This window comes from Onychomys torridus, chromosome 2, assembly GCF_903995425.1.
Source record: "Onychomys torridus chromosome 2, mOncTor1.1, whole genome shotgun sequence".
NCBI lineage: Eukaryota > Metazoa > Chordata > Mammalia > Rodentia > Cricetidae > Onychomys > Onychomys torridus.
The window spans coordinates 160,720,279-160,735,638 of record NC_050444.1 but is presented as its reverse complement, the minus strand read 5'-3'; the positions used below and the strand labels follow the sequence as shown (position 1 = coordinate 160,735,638).

Genomic DNA, 15,360 nt, shown 5'->3' with positions numbered 1-15,360 from the left:
TGAGACCGCATCTTGCTGTATAACCCTGGCTGGCCTGGGCTGTTCACAGATCTTTCTGTGTGTTCATTGTGGAAATTGAAGACTCATGCCTCCATGACTGGCTAGTTCCATGTTTTGCATTGTGAAATTTAATTTTTGTGGATCTTTACTAAGACAGTAGATCATTTTATCTTTGGCTATATTCTGAAGTAATTAAAACAAGGACATGTAAATTCTACCAGCAAGTACAAACTTGGTGAGGCCTTTCTGTCTTCACCCGAGCTTTGGACCGTTCTAGGTGCCTTGAGTTTGGGTGTAGGTAGGTATCGTGTGGGTTTGGGTGTCATGCATAGTATAAGTTAGTACACCATGTTCTGTTCAGGAAGTTCACAGAACTACTTTGGTGACATTGTGTTTGTTGTTAGAGGTTAGACCATAGCCTCCTTGTGATGCAGTCTCTATGCCTGTAATTCTTGTTTCTTGTATGTGAGAGTGCTTCTGTCATGAAATCTAGTGAGAAATGTCAACGTTTGTAAAGACCCTTGAAGGAAAGTGGTTATATACTGGGACATTACCCTGGTACTTCAGCGCTTGCACAGCAAGTAGATGATGTGGACAGTCTTTTTTGTTTTTTGGTTTTTTTTTGTTTTGTTTTTTTGTTTTTTGAGACAGGGTTTCTCTGTGTAGCTTTGGTGCCTGTCCTGGAATTCACTCTGTAGACCAGGCTGGCCTCGAACTCACAGAGATCCGCCTGCCTCTGCCTCCCGAGTGCTGGGATTAAAGGTGTGCGCCACCACTGCCCGGCTGATGTGGGCAATCTTACACCTCATTTTTCCTGGTGATTCCTAATAATGCCTTTGCTCTTACATGCTCTCCCATGAATGATGACATCGTTTTAATGAGACCTTGATTTTATAACTTACTCCCCCAACCCACTAAATCTCATGGGTGACTCTGGATGACTTGAAACCTGCTTTGTGTAGACAAGGCTGGCCTTGTGTTCACAGTGCTCCATCTGCTTCTGCTTCCCAGCTCAGGCCAGCTGCCCACCTGCGTGGTAATGCATTTCAAAGTATCCTTGTTAATCAGTGAATTAAACTGGAATAAAGTGTCTTCACTCATGTTTCCCACTGTAGATTAACTCCCAGCTCTTCCCACTAGGAGCCTCCTTCAGGTCCTGAAGTGTCTGAAGAGCAGGCCTTACAGCTGGTCTGTAAGATCTTCCGCGTCTCTTGGAAGGACCGGGACAGAGACGTCATCTTCCTCTCTTCTCTTTCTGCGCAGTTTAAACAAAACCCAAAAGAAGGTGGGTTCTTTGTCGGGTGTTTTCTCAGAGTAGCTGCCTGCAGGGTGTGAGGCTCTGGGTCTCTGTCCCTGCTGGAGGACACACTTTTTGTTAGGGGGCTGCTTCTGGTGGGGACACAGCTGTGTGCTTACTGTCTTCCTTTCCCATTGATCTTACTGCTAAATGACTCTTTTTAATATTTTAAAATTTGTTTTTATTTATGTATATGTTCATGTGCTTGCATGTATTATGCATGTATATATGCTCAAGTGCCTCTGAAGGCCAGAAGAGAGCATCATGTCCATCCCCCTGGAATTGGATTTACAGATTATTGTGAGGCATCCAGTGTGGGCACAAGGGAATGGAAGTTGGGTCCTCTGGTTGAGCGTCAAACTAACTGCTGAGCCATCTCTCCAGCCTCAATATGTGATTTCTACAGAAGGAAACTATATAAATAAATGAGTGGTTTCCACTGTCTCAGAGGTGAAGCTTTTCCTTTATGGTGGAGACTCTTAGAGGGCATCAGTCCCTGTAAAGTAGAAGCATGTCTGGGACTCGGACAACCACCGAGTTGCCTCTGGAGCATGCTGACCTCAGCTGCAGTTGAGAAGGGCGCTCGCTCATTCTAGGTCAGTGTCGTTTTAGGCACTCAGTGCTTACCAAGCACTGTGTGGACAGTCAAGCAAAATCTTTTTATTTAACTACTCAGTAAAATGGAATATAATTACATTTTGTTATCTTCCTAGGATTCTATTTTAAGAAGTTAGCTGTGTTGAACTATACTTAAAATATTTTGCAGGACACCATATTATTGGTACTGCGGCTCTCTATTTAATCATTTGCAGTGGAGGAGAGGTAGGCACATGCTGTAGGGTTTTGTTTTTATACATCACTGGAATACAGCTGTCTGGACTGTGGGATCGTTTGCCTTTTTGCTCATTGATATCTATGCCCGGTCTTTAGGAAGGTGTGTTGTGTAAAGGAGTGCTAAATAGATACATTTTCCATGAGGTGATCCCTGTTGGTGTGGTTATCGTTCCCTTCCCAGCCAGCCTGTCTTCTGTGGGGAGTGGAAGTTCTGTGTTCCTGGAAGGTGGGTAGGTTGCTGATATTGCAGTGTCTTCAGTAACTCTGAAGAGCTGAGCAGCTGTAGGTTTTAAAGACTTGCCACACAATGCTCTCCTCTGAGCTCTAGGGTTCTCATAACTCCCTTGTACACCTCAACGGTAGTCTTTAATGATCTAACTAGGTGAAACTGACATTGATCATCAGGGCTTTGGTTATTGATACCTAAAATGAATCTAAAGATCAATCGGAACTCAACTAGGAGCTGCGAAGAACAAGAAAGAAGCCAGACTGGAGTCTGCCTCAGAACCAGATGGGGACTCAGAGTGGCACCTCCACAGGTCCTTTGGAGCTTGGATGTTCAGGAAGTGTGTGCTGGCTGAGCAATGCCAGCCTTGCTGGGTTTGTCATTGTGTGGCACGGGCAGCTCCAGGAGGGACTGGCTCCTTCTTACACTGGATGATGATCAGCGCCAGCTCCCTGGCTGCACTCCAGCTTGGTTTAAATACCTTTAATTTTGGGATAGTTTTATATTTACAAGAAAAAAAATGAGGAAGTACAAGGAGCTTCTGCGTAAGTTCCACTCAGTTTCTTCTAATGTTATCTCTTACACAGTTGTGGTATGTTTGCCCAGGCTTGGAAATGACTATGGACTGAACCAGTGAGATGGCTCAGTGGGTAGAGAGGCTTGCCCATAGGCCTGATGGCCTGAGTGCTATCCCCAGAGCTCACATAGTGAATGGAAAGGTCTCCTGAAAGTTGTCTCTCTGACCTCTACGTGGGCACATATGTGCACATATACACACAGAGACACAAATAAATGTAAACTAATTTTTACGAGAAAAAGATTACCGGGAAGAACACTAGACATTTTTTGGGTTTTCAGCTAATATCCTTTCACTGTTGAGAATCCAATCCAGGATACCACACAGACTCACTCTGGTTCTGTTTGACTTATTAGAAGACGGTGTAAATGAAGACCCATGAATAACCTGCTTTTTACTCTGCCTTCCCCAGTGTTCTCTGACTTTAAGGATCTGATTGGCCAGATTTTAATGGAAGTACTGATGATGTCCACTCAGACACGAGATGAAAATCCATTTGCCAGTCTGACAGCCACATCCCAGCCTATTGCCACGGCAGCTCGGTCACCTGATAGAAATCTCATGCTGAACACTGGCTCCAATTCAGGAACTAGCCCCATGTTCTGCAACTTGGGCTCCTTCAGTGCCAGCTCATTGTCTAGGTCAGTGCGATTCTCTTTGCACATCTCACTGGAAGTAGAACAGCTGTGAAGAATGCTGAGGAGTTCCACTCCACAGTGTTGATCTGTATCATTGATGTTATGATGTCTTTCCTATGAGGGGAGAGTAGGGGAGAGGGTGGCTGTAGCCATCTTGATTGAATTTCTTAGCCTTCTGGGGTTAGGTTGTTGGTAGGTTAAGTTTTAGACACACATGACTGTGTGTGCTACATTGTTCTTTGAAAAGGGTCATTGGTACCTCCATACGAACATAGCAATTGGATTCTGGTCATTTTTAAATGCTCATCTACTTAAACTGTTAAATTTATAGTGGGATTGTGTTATCCGTTAAAAGCTGACAGTGCCCGTTTAGTTATCTCAGGTTTTTCTTTGATTTTTCTCTTTTTTCCTCCCTTTCAACTAATTTAGCCTCTATGAAACTAGCCCCGCTCCTCCTTCTGCCAGCCTCTGGAGCTCTGTGCCAGTGCCGAGTCCCTCCTTTGCCTCACCTTCCCGAGCAGCCCCCCAGGAGGCTGTGCCCTCCACAGCCCTCAGCCCTCACAGCGCAGCCCCCCAGGAGGCTGTGCCCTCCACAGCCCTCAGCCCTCACAGCGCAGCCCCCCAGGTGGCTGTGCCCACCACATCCCTCAGCCCTCACAGCGCAGCCCCCCAGGAGGCTGTGCCCTCCACAGCCCTCAGCCCTCACAGCGCAGCCCCCCAGGAGGCTGTGCCCTCCACAGCCCTCAGCCCTCACAGCGCAGCTTCTGGAACTGTGGCTGCAAGCCAACCCTCATCCCCAAGGTATCGTCCCTACACTGTCACACACCCATGGGGGTCTTCACCTTGCCCCACCCCACGATCCTCCATTCTGGCCAACTCCCCAGGCTTCCTTGCCCGCCCAAGTAGTCCCCGAGCAGTGCCTGCCAGCTCCTCCAGACAGAGGCCCCGCAGCAGGGGCCCCGCCTTCCCACCCGCCTCGCCCAGTGCTGCCAGCAGACGTCCCTCCTCCCTGCGGATCTCTCCTAGGTATTTATTTGCAGGAGAGCTGCGTGTGTGTTTGCAGTGCAGGGAAAGAAAATTAACACGGTTTGGAAAGAACTGCTGTGTGACACTGACCTCAGTTGAATTCTGGGAGTCATTGGGTTATTAACCTGTGTCGCTCGATAGCTCTCTGGTGGGCATGTGCCCTGCCTCCATGACCCTGCAAGGCTGTGATCCACGAGAAAGTGAAGGTCACAGTGTTGTGCGCTCCTTCCTTCCTTATCATCTCTCTGTCATCCGCACAACTGAAGAATTGCATTTTGTTGTTTTTTTCTTCTTTTGCGACCTGGCTCACAGGTCCCTCGTTATATGTGAACCTCAGAGACTGTGGTCAGTGTTGTATTTGAGAATGGGGCTCACAGGATGACTTTTCGGACTGGGCCAGTGTTTGCTCTTTCTGTGAGTCATGCCTTGATGCCTTGACGTCTGATTGCATGTAATTCCAGTCTCTCAGAAACAGCAGCAGCAGCAGCATCCCCTGAGTCCGGTGGCCCCCTCTCTCAAATGTCCTTGCATATTTCTGTAATTCGGGGGATTGATTCTGCATGTCAGTGAAACTTAAGTGAAAGACTTGTTTGAAATGACGGCAATGCAGCAGCATCTTTTCCCAGTCTCATTTCCTCTGTTCCCTGATGACCTTTTTTGCTTTTGTTGTGGTAGTATGTACGACAGTCCTTTCTCCTTCCTCTTCCTCGCACTTTCTGGGGACAGTAGTGATGAAGAAGATGAAGAAGAAGATGATGATGATGATGATGATGATGATGATGAAGGTGGTGGTGGTGGTGGTGGTGATTTTTCTTGTGTCCAGTTTGGGTCCAGGTATCAGAAGAATGGAGTCTTACCTGTAACTGCATGTGCTGTAGGTGCTCAGGAACTAACTTTCATAAGCCCTGCTTAGGGCTCTGCTTTGAATCCAAACGGTAGTGTTAAATGAGGAAGGCCAGCCAACGTGCACTGAAGTGTGAGGCCCTTAGACTGACTGGAATGAAGTAACACACAGGACACACTCCGTTGTTGCCCATTCACATAAGAAAACCTATCTGACCCATTTGTCAAAACCTAGAAAAGATAAACTGCCACTCAGCCTCAAGTTCACCCACCGTGAGTTTGGGTGCGTGGACTGCAGGTGTTTCAGAACAGCACTGCAGTTTGGGTATGTGTCCACCCCTCCACGCCAAACTCTGTCTGGGCAGTCTGGATGAGTGTGTGGCTGGGCAGTCTGGATGAGTGTGTGGCCGTGCTGTCCAGTGTAACTGGACAGTCTGGATGAGTGTGTAACTGGACAGTCTGGATGAGTGTGTGGCTGTGCTGTCCAGTGTAACTGGGCAGTCTGGATGAGTGTGTGGCCGTGCTGTCCAGTGTAGCTGGGCAGTCTGGATGAGTGTGTGGCTGTGCTGTCCAGTGTAGCTGGGCAGTCTGGATGAGTGTGTGGCCGTGCTGTCCAGTGTAGCTGGACAGTCTGGATGAGTGTGTGGCCGTGCTGTCCAGTGTAGCTGGGCAGTCTGGATGAGTGTGTGGCCGTGCTGTCCAGTGTAGCTGGGCAGTCTGGATGAGTGTGTGGCCGTGCTGTCCAGTGTAGCTGGGCAGTCTGGATGAGTGTGTGGCTGTGCTGTCCAGTGTAGCTGGACAGTCTGGATGAGTGTGTGGCTGTGCTGTCCAGTGTAGCTGGGCAGTCTGGATGAGTGTGTGGCTGTGCTGTCCAGTGTAGCTGGGCAGTCTGGATGAGTGTGTGGCCGTGCTGTCCAGTGTAGCTGGGCAGTCTGGATGAGTGTGTGGCTGTGCTGTCCAGTGTAGCTGGACAGTCTGGATGAGTGTGTGGCCGTGCTGTCCAGTGTAGCTGGGCAGTCTGGATGAGTGTGTGGCCGTGCTGTCCAGTGTAGCTGGGCAGTCTGGATGAGTGTGTGGCTGTGCTGTCCAGTGTAGCTGGACAGTCTGGATGAGTGTGTGGCTGTGCTGTCCAGTGTAACTGGGCAGTCTGGATGAGTGTGTGGCCGTGCTGTCCAGTGTAGCTGGGCAGTCTGGATGAGTGTGTGGCCGTGCTGTCCAGTGTAGCTGGGCAGTCTGGATGAGTGTGTGGCCGTGCTGTCCAGTGTAGCTGGACAGTCTGGATGAGTGTGTGGCTGTGCTGTCCAGTGTATCTGGGATTCCCGCTCTCCTTGAGCATCTCTTTGTATCAGTGAAGCAGCATCCGAATTTGTTTCAGGGTGCCACTGAATATTCCTCCTTAAAACCGAGTTTAAAAACTCTGTGTTTCTAGATTATTTGAGCACAAAAATATAATGATCCTTTGTTTCTGCGTCTCTGACTCATTGCCTTATCAGTTTTGCTCTCCCACTGAAGTTCTCTCTGGACCCAGTCATATTTATGCCTAGCACTGTTCACAAATAACCTCAGGCTATAAATAGAGACTGCAGTAGGAGCTAGGAACACTTGATTAAGTTTGACAGCTCATGAAGAGAGAGATGAATGTCGACACATGGTTGAATATTGATTCCAAAAGGTTGATGTTTGCATTAGGTTGAATATTCTATTATCGTTTCCCAAGTAAATATTCCCAGAGGGGAGCAGTGTCTTTCCCACTACAGTTCACCCAGCAGACATAATAGGAATGGCGGTCCATACATGGTAAAAGGGACTCATCTGTTTGCTTTAAGTTTTCTGTGGGAGCAGTGCTTTGTGTAATTCCTTAACAAGTCACACACTGCCTTTGCTAATGCCTCTTCCTAGATTCCTGGCATCTGACCTCACCTGAGATCTAGCTTCTGTGCTTAATAGCTGAGGTCCTGGTGGTGTGATGTCAGTTGCCCAGCGTTGTGCCTGTTCTCTCTGTAGCTGGGATGTAGATCCAGTAGCCAGAAGCAGATCTCATGTTATGTTGTGCACCTCCAGACTGCACTCTTCTGGCCCTTTGCTGTTCCAGTTTCTGCTGCTCTGGTTCTTTATTAGTTACCTCACTGCTGGGAGTCTTTGTGTGCCTTCTGTTCTTGTGTAGAAGGTACAAACTATTTTAGGACCAGTTACTAGATTATATCCTTATCAGTATGAGATGATCTGGATTGTCTATTAGGTATCTAATTGAAGATTGCTAGTAGATTACAGATTGTCTATTAGGTAATCTAATTGTAGATTACTAGTAGATTCTAGATAAAGTGTGTGAAGATGGTCCCAGAGCATATAACGCTAAACAGATAGAGAACTTGAGAATACGTTAGTCAGAGTAGCAAGAGATAGCAAAAGAACTCGCTGATTTGTTAAGTGGAGAGTCTTTCTTGTGCCTTTAAAGTCCCATGTGTCTTCAGTTTACACAGCAGACATCCATTACTGTTCATTGTGAATGGACTTGATCTGTTCTGCTTTGAGTTATCTGTAGGATAACTTTATGTAACACAGTCCTCCTGCTACAGTATTGGGATTGTTGGCCAGAGTAATAATGCAACAAACAAACAAGCGATAGATGGGTTATAAATAAGAAAGGAAGAAGTCAGATTATCTTTATGTGCAGGAGATATGATTCTGTAAAAAAATTTTTTCTTTTAATTTTTTTTGTGGTTTTTCGAGACAGGGTTTCTCAATGTAGTTTTGTTGCCTGTCCTGGATCTCGCTCTGTAAACCGGCTGGCCTCAAATTCACAGAGATCCTTCTGCCTCTGCCTCCCGAGTGCTGGGATTAAAGGTGTGCACCACCACCACCTGGCTTTTTTTTTTTTTAAAGGTATATTTATTTTATTTAATGTTGTGTAGGGTAGGTTTGTCTGCACCTGTCTGTATGTACAATATTGGTGCCTGGTACCCTTGGATCCTCTGGGTCTGGAGTTATACACAGGAGTTTCTTAAGGCCGCCAGCGCACAAAAATGACACAGAGACTTACTATTAATTATGAAAGCTCGGCCTATAGCTTAGGCTCATTCCTAATTATCTTTTATAACTTAAATCAACCCATTTTTATTAGTCTATGTTTTGCCACATTTTACCTTTCATTCTGCGTGTCCGACTCTCTCTATGTGTCATTGGCATCTCCTCTGCCAGCCTCAATTATCTCCTCTTAAATCCTCTCTCTGCCTGAAAGTCCCTACTATACCTCCTGTCTAGCTATTGACTGTTCAGCTCTTTATTAAACCAATCACAGAAATATAACTTCACACAGTGTACAAATATCCCACATTTCCCCCTTTCTGTCAAAATAAAAAGGAAAGGCTTTAACTCTAGCATAGTAAAACTATATACAATAAGAACAGTTATTAGGTAAGAATTACATTCACAATGTCCAGTTCATTTATAATTGATATATTTAGAGAAAATCCTATATTATCTATTTTATCTTGATGAATTTAAAGTTTTATACCTAAACCATTTTCTATCAAAACTTGTATTATCATCCTAAAACAATCTTTTTAGACCTCAAAATATTTATTTTTAGATAAACAATTTAAGCTTTTATGTCTCTTAACCTTATGCAATTTATACCTCTTTCGTGAGTTTCTTTTTTGTATTTGGTAACAAAGAAAGCTATAACTATAACTATCTTGTCTTCAGCTTCATCAGAGACTCGAGAAGGATATAATATTACCTGAGTAAACAGGAAGTGCCGAGTAAACAGGAAGTGCCGAGCATACAACTTCCAAAACTATAGAAATGACAGAAACAGCTGGCTGCCTGGACAGTCACCGAAGGTTCGTCTGTAATGTTGGTCGTCCATCTTTGGCCTACAGGCCTAGAGTATTCAACAGACTTTTCTGTGAAGCAGAAGTTTTGAAGGACAGTCCCACCTTGTCTTGGCAAAGTTTGGCAGTTGCCCTTTTTTTTGTGTCCTGCTTGTCCAATTTGGACAGCATACAGCAGCAGTCAATGAAAGGGCAATTTCTTTGCCTAGTGGCTAACTTTGTCACAAATAAAGCAAACTCCAATGGAGGTTCTTCAATGCTCGTCATCTTATTTTGAAGTAAATTGGTGCTGCCAGGAGTAGATGTATCTCACTGTCATGAAAAACCTTATACTATTAAAACATTTTAAATGCAATATTTTGTAGATCTCTGAAGTGTTTGAAGACTACCTGTCTATCTAAAATATATCTGTTTGACCTTGAAAACATATCTAACATGACTACAACTTTGATTATTATAGATGACTATAGATGACCTGCATTTCTTAATTATCCTTAATGGTTTATTATAATAGCTTTTGAGCTGCATAGGTATAATACCTTAAATAAGAGTAGATACATAAATATAATATAACAAAAATAACCTTAAGTTTGTATCAATATACAAAAATCCATACCAATGTAAAATATATAAGACTAGTAATTGTCTTTTAGTTTAAAAGTAGATTCAATAATCTACCCTTTTCCTATCTTTTTTCTGTCCTCCTTTTGCCTTTTCAGAAAGAGATCCCTGAATCTAATCTTCCTTGCTGAATTTCCTCCCTTACCATGACCAGTAACAGTTTGTAACCAAACCCCTCCTAAATGGTGACAAACATCCATAATATACTGAACAACTAAAAACTACCTACTCCACCTCTTGGGAATGTGGTCGTTGTATTCATAAAATTACTTCCTGTTGTCTGGGGGCAATGGCATCTTTAGGGGACCCTGAGAAAATTGAGATAATGATCAAATCCCAGGAAAACTGTAGCTGTAACATTGGTTGTCCAGTCTCTGTAATGGGAAAGTACAGGGCTTATCTGAAGTCCTGGCTGGAGTAGTCTGTGAGACTGGACCATCTCATTTAGCAGCTTTGAAGTTGTTCTGGATGCAGAATTTTGAGAAAATTGCAACAGAGGCATTTTGAGACTAGATCACCTGGGCTACTTGTTTTCATTGGTGTCTGGTCCTTTTTTTCTGAAAAAACAAACTTTTAAAAGTAACATATAACACAAGTATGGAATGTGCAGTGTGCACACATTAGCTAAAGGTGATTTTTGGTTCTGTGTTTGATGGGGTAAAATCTGTTTGGACTGTATAACCAAACCTCTGTCCATACCCTTTGAAAGGATGCATGTAATAATAAGCCAACAAGATTTATCATGTCTCACCCAGTCTCAGAGCTGTTCCATAGTAAAGGGAACAGCATATATATCTCCTGTCTTGTAGTCTTTCTTGTTTTGTTTTGTTTTTTCCCCTAAATGTCTGTAGCCAAGATTTTCAGGGACTCTCCCCCAATCAGATCTGATCATCATTAATTTTGGAGAGAACCATAGCTTTTTATTACCTGTGGAAACAAAGGCCTAACCTGTCCCATCAACACAACATATATTCTAATTTCCACTTTGAAATTAAGACATTTTTAACATATATAGGTTGGTTTAATTTAGCAGTTTCCATTAACCAGTGTCTCTCAGCAGCTTTTTTTTTTTTTTTTTGTACATTAGCATTTAAAAATTTAAAGTCAGCAAAGTACCAAACAGGATCCAGACACCCTGGGTATTTCCCATCCTTGCATGACTTCTTTTTATATTACTTTAATCTCTCTTTAAAGACTTTTATTGTTTTTAAACTATTTTCTTTCTATGACTGTGTATACCCATTTTTTCCCCCCTGTATCTGCTTAAAGGTTTTCTTTGTCTGGATTGCTTAACTTCATGCCTCAGCATTCTCTGACTGTGAGACAAAACTTAAACATGGCTCTGGTGGCTGGCTCTGCCACACACACACACACACACACACACACACACACACACACACACTCTGTGTCCACGATGCGGCAGGCATTTTTACCTGTCATGCAGGCTGCTCAAGTGCTCTGCTGCACAGCAGGGCCTCCACTTTTGATGCCATATGTAGTCAGACTTTCCTTTGGGCTTCCAGCCCACAAAGAAATGACAGGAGTAGTTATTATCAGTTATGAAACCTCGACCTTAGTTTAGGCTTGTCCCACTAGTTCTTATAACTTAAATTAACCTGCTTTTATTAATCTATGTCTTACCATATGGCTTTTTCTTTGATTCTGTATGTCCAACTCCCTCTATGTCTCATTGGCGTCTCCTCTGCATCTCGATTAACTCCTACTTCCTTTCTCTGCCTGTCCCTCCTGTGCCTCCTGTCTAGCTATTGGCTGTTCAGCTCTTTATTAAACCAGTCACAGCAGTACATTTTCACACAGTGTACAAATACCCCACAACATAAGGGCCTAAAGACCTGGCCTGGTCTTGGTCATACAAATAGAATAAAGGTCATTTGGGCTGTTAGTCACCTCTGGTCCTGGTTGTGGGAGCTTGGGGCAGCGGGCAGCCTCTGGCTATAAGGGTCATTTAGATTACTAGCCACCACCAGTCCTGGCTGTAAGAGCTTGATATGGCCTGGCCCAACAGATGACACAGATCACCAGGCTGTTAATCACTTCCGATTCTCAGCTTTCTGGAGGGAAGAATAAGTTTTTCATCTTTCCTATTGTAAAGACAATCCTGTGTGCTTAACATTCCTGGTTTCTCTGGAGATCTGTGGGCACAAGGACCTTTGAGTTGTGCTCCCAACAGTTGTTAACTTACACAAGGGTGCTGGGAATCCTTGAACCATTTCTTCAGCCTGATTCTGTAGCTTTTTAAGACTGTATGTATGTATTTATTATTTTATGTGCATTTGCCTGAGTGTATGTATGTGCACCACAAACATGTAGGTGCTCTTGGAGGCCAGAAGAGGGTATTGGATGTCTTAGAACTACAGATGGTTGTGAGCAGCCATTGTGGGTGCTGGGAACCAAATCTGGGTCCTCTGCAAAAGTAGCAAATACCTTTAACTTCTGAACCATTTCTCCATCTTCATGATCCTATGTTAAAACACCCCACCAGAAAACTAGGAGAGCTAACAACACTGTCAGTGAGGTGGCAGGATGCAGGGAAATGAGTCATTTTTCTATATAACAGCAGTGATCATGTTGAAAATGAAACCTGGAAGCTGAGTATGGTGGCACACACCTAATTTTAATCCTAGCACTCGGGAGGCAGAGGCAGGTGGATCTCTTGAGTTCAAGGCCAGCCTGGGCTACACAGAGAAACCCTGTCTCAAAAATCCAAGTAAATTACATGAAAAGAAAGAAACCTGGAAACAATCCCTCACAAGTCTTAGACAGTTAAGAAACAAAGTGCCTTAGAGAAAAGCAGCCTCTGCAGGAAGGAAGGACATTTTCACTGAACTCTGAAAGCTCTAAGAAAGAAAGAAACGTAGCAGAAGACACAGGTGTTATAGGTCAGCGGAGTTCATCTGTGGAAGTGCTTTAATATCTGCAGACCACTGCATCCAGTGGAGCCAGCCAGGCTCGCATGCAGTCTAGACTTAGAAGTGAAGACTTGTGGGTACCGAGATCCTACTCCGGCAGTCGACCAGCTGGACAACTTGAGTTTGATCCCAGGATCCACCCACATGGTGGAAGGAAGAAAGGAGAAAACTGACTTCTGACGATTTCTTCTGACTTCCCTCCTGGTGCTATGTTTCATGTACATACACACACATGCACACAGGCACTCATACACACATACATGTATGCATTAAATAGATAAATGTAATTTTAAAATGAAGCAGACACGAAAAGGAGTTGGGGAAGGAAAATTCCTTCTGTGGGAAGATCTGGTCCTCTCAGGGAAGAGACAGTGAGGGAAGACCGCTTGTGACTCAGTCACCATGAAGAAAGCTTTCTCATTGTTTCTTGGGAACTTGGTGTCTAGGAAGAAGTTGAATGGTGTTTTATTTTGTATCCTTGTTTGTCTAGATATCCCAGTGAAGGTCATGAGTAGAGAAGGGAAGATTAACAAATAGTTGATGTGTGCACTGCAGTTTTTGTTAGAGGGGACAGTGTGGGAAGAGTGGGCAGGAAGGTCCCATCTCGCCCCTGCCCATCCACTAGTGGGCACTGACCACTGCTCTCTGTTTTCCGCACTTGCTGTTCGAATTGCCCTAAGGACTCATGCTCCTGGGGAACAGTACTCAGTGGTGACTGCATGTGCGCTCACACACACAGAGCTTGGTAAATGGGAAAGTGAGTTCCGTTAGAGAAGGAAATGCACGGGAGCCCTTTAAGAAGCGGGTGTTGGTACATTTGAAATGTAATTCAGTCTGTCTGGACCTGAGGCATGTATTATTTGTTTTCAAGAATATTTTTATTGTTTTTGGAACATTCTGTTACATTCTTGTTATGTGCGATGATTACCTGATTAATTCAGAGAAAATGGCTCACACTTTTTTAAATGATGGTGTAAGTTTTTAAGCTTTTCTTGTAACTTAAATATGAAACATTTCTAGGATTTTAGACTGTCAGAGTTCTGAAAGTGTCATAAATCACCCCCTTTTAGTAGTAAAAATGAGCAAGTTATTAAGTGTGGTGGATCTACTGTGTTGTTGGTGCTGGGTTTCAAGTCCAGGATGTCATCTATTCTGTCTCCTCAGCCTCCTGAACAGCCAGGACTAAAGGTCCAGACCACTGGACTTCATCTAAATATTTTTGAATATTTAGAGATGTCATGAATGCAAGCATATAAGTATGCACCACTTTCTCCTTGGGTGCTGTGTTCACAGTGTGACTGTACTGAGGATCTTTACAGTCGTCTTGACTACTGACTGACTCGGCGTTGATAGGAGCGGCTTTTCCAGTACTGAGCTCATGGGTGCCTTTGGCACCTTGAACATCATACTGTTCAACACAGGGTTTCTCTAGATTTCTGTGTGGGGAAAGATTCATCTCACCTCTTTCTTCTTTCTTATGAAAACCAGCTGATTGTTTGCTGTCTGATTCATGAGATATCTCTTAGCTTTGAAAATCCCTTGATAGAGACTTAGGTCCTTTCTTTGTGTTGTCTAGATACACTGCTCCATAATCTGTTCCAGGGTCTTGCTATGCAAGCCAGGCTGATCTTACCTGCCCCTACCACCCGATTGCTGGGATTACAGGTGTATGCCAGTGTGCCTGTCCCCTGTCACTCTTCACGTTCTAGTAGAGCACTCGTGAAAGTGTTTGAAGGGACAGTGATTGTTAAGTGGAGTGTGTTGTTGGGAGCGGTTTGCGACTCAGCTGCAGTTGCATGAACCAGCACCAAGCATGCTGCATTCCCTCAGACACAAGTTCCTGTGCTAGTCTGGGTGTTGCATCACACTGACTGCTTGCAGCTGGTAACGAGCTATTGCATCAAATGTAACTTTCTTTTTTAGTTTCAGAAAATGTTTGAAATGTGGGCTTATCAGGAAACTAGTTTAAAGTTTTCATTTTAAACACGAAGTACGAGTTCACTGACATCTGTGAGAGCTGCTACAAGGAAATTACTCTGGATCACACATAGGGAGTCACAGATAAAATTTGGGTTGCTGTGGGTGTGTGGCTGTGGATTGTGTAGTGAGCATCACCAGGGAGTCACAGGTAAAACTCGGGTTGCTGTGGGTGTGTGGCTGTGGATTGTGTAGTGAGCATCACCAGGGAGTAACAGGTAAAACTCGGGTTGCTGTGGGTGTGTGGCTATGGATTGTGTAGTGAGCATCACCAGGGAGTCACAGGTAAAACTCGGGTTGCTGTGGGTGTGTGGCTGTGGATTGTGTAGTGAGCATCACCAGGGAGTCACAGGTAAAACTCGGGTTGCTGTGGGTCAGGCAGGTTTTCCCTCGGTACTTCCCAGGAGTTGCTGCAATCAGCATTCTTGTGATAGGTTTCTATCTGTTGCTGAGTGAGTTTCTCCTGTGCCTCATCATAGAGTGCACGCTTCTGTCATGTAGCCAGTTTTAGGACCTACCAGAGAACGCCATTAGTGAGTAAGGCACACCCAGAAACTC

The 15,360-nt window shown here is 44.4% G+C and overlaps 1 protein-coding gene across 2 annotated transcripts in view; it reads left to right on the top strand.

Moving 5' to 3' along the window:
- Window positions 1-15,360, top strand: part of Ube4b (ubiquitination factor E4B) — a 120,380-nt gene that overhangs the window by 50,870 nt on the left and 54,150 nt on the right. Inside the window, exons 5-7 of one of the 2 annotated variants that reach the window (XM_036177538.1) lie at window positions 1,141-1,285; window positions 3,347-3,575; window positions 4,002-4,598. In XM_036177538.1, the coding sequence (XP_036033431.1) occupies window positions 1,141-1,285; window positions 3,347-3,575; window positions 4,002-4,598 (971 nt within the window). The remainder of the gene's footprint in view (window positions 1-1,140; window positions 1,286-3,346; window positions 3,576-4,001; window positions 4,599-15,360) is intronic. The other variant, XM_036177539.1, reaches the window with a different exon arrangement.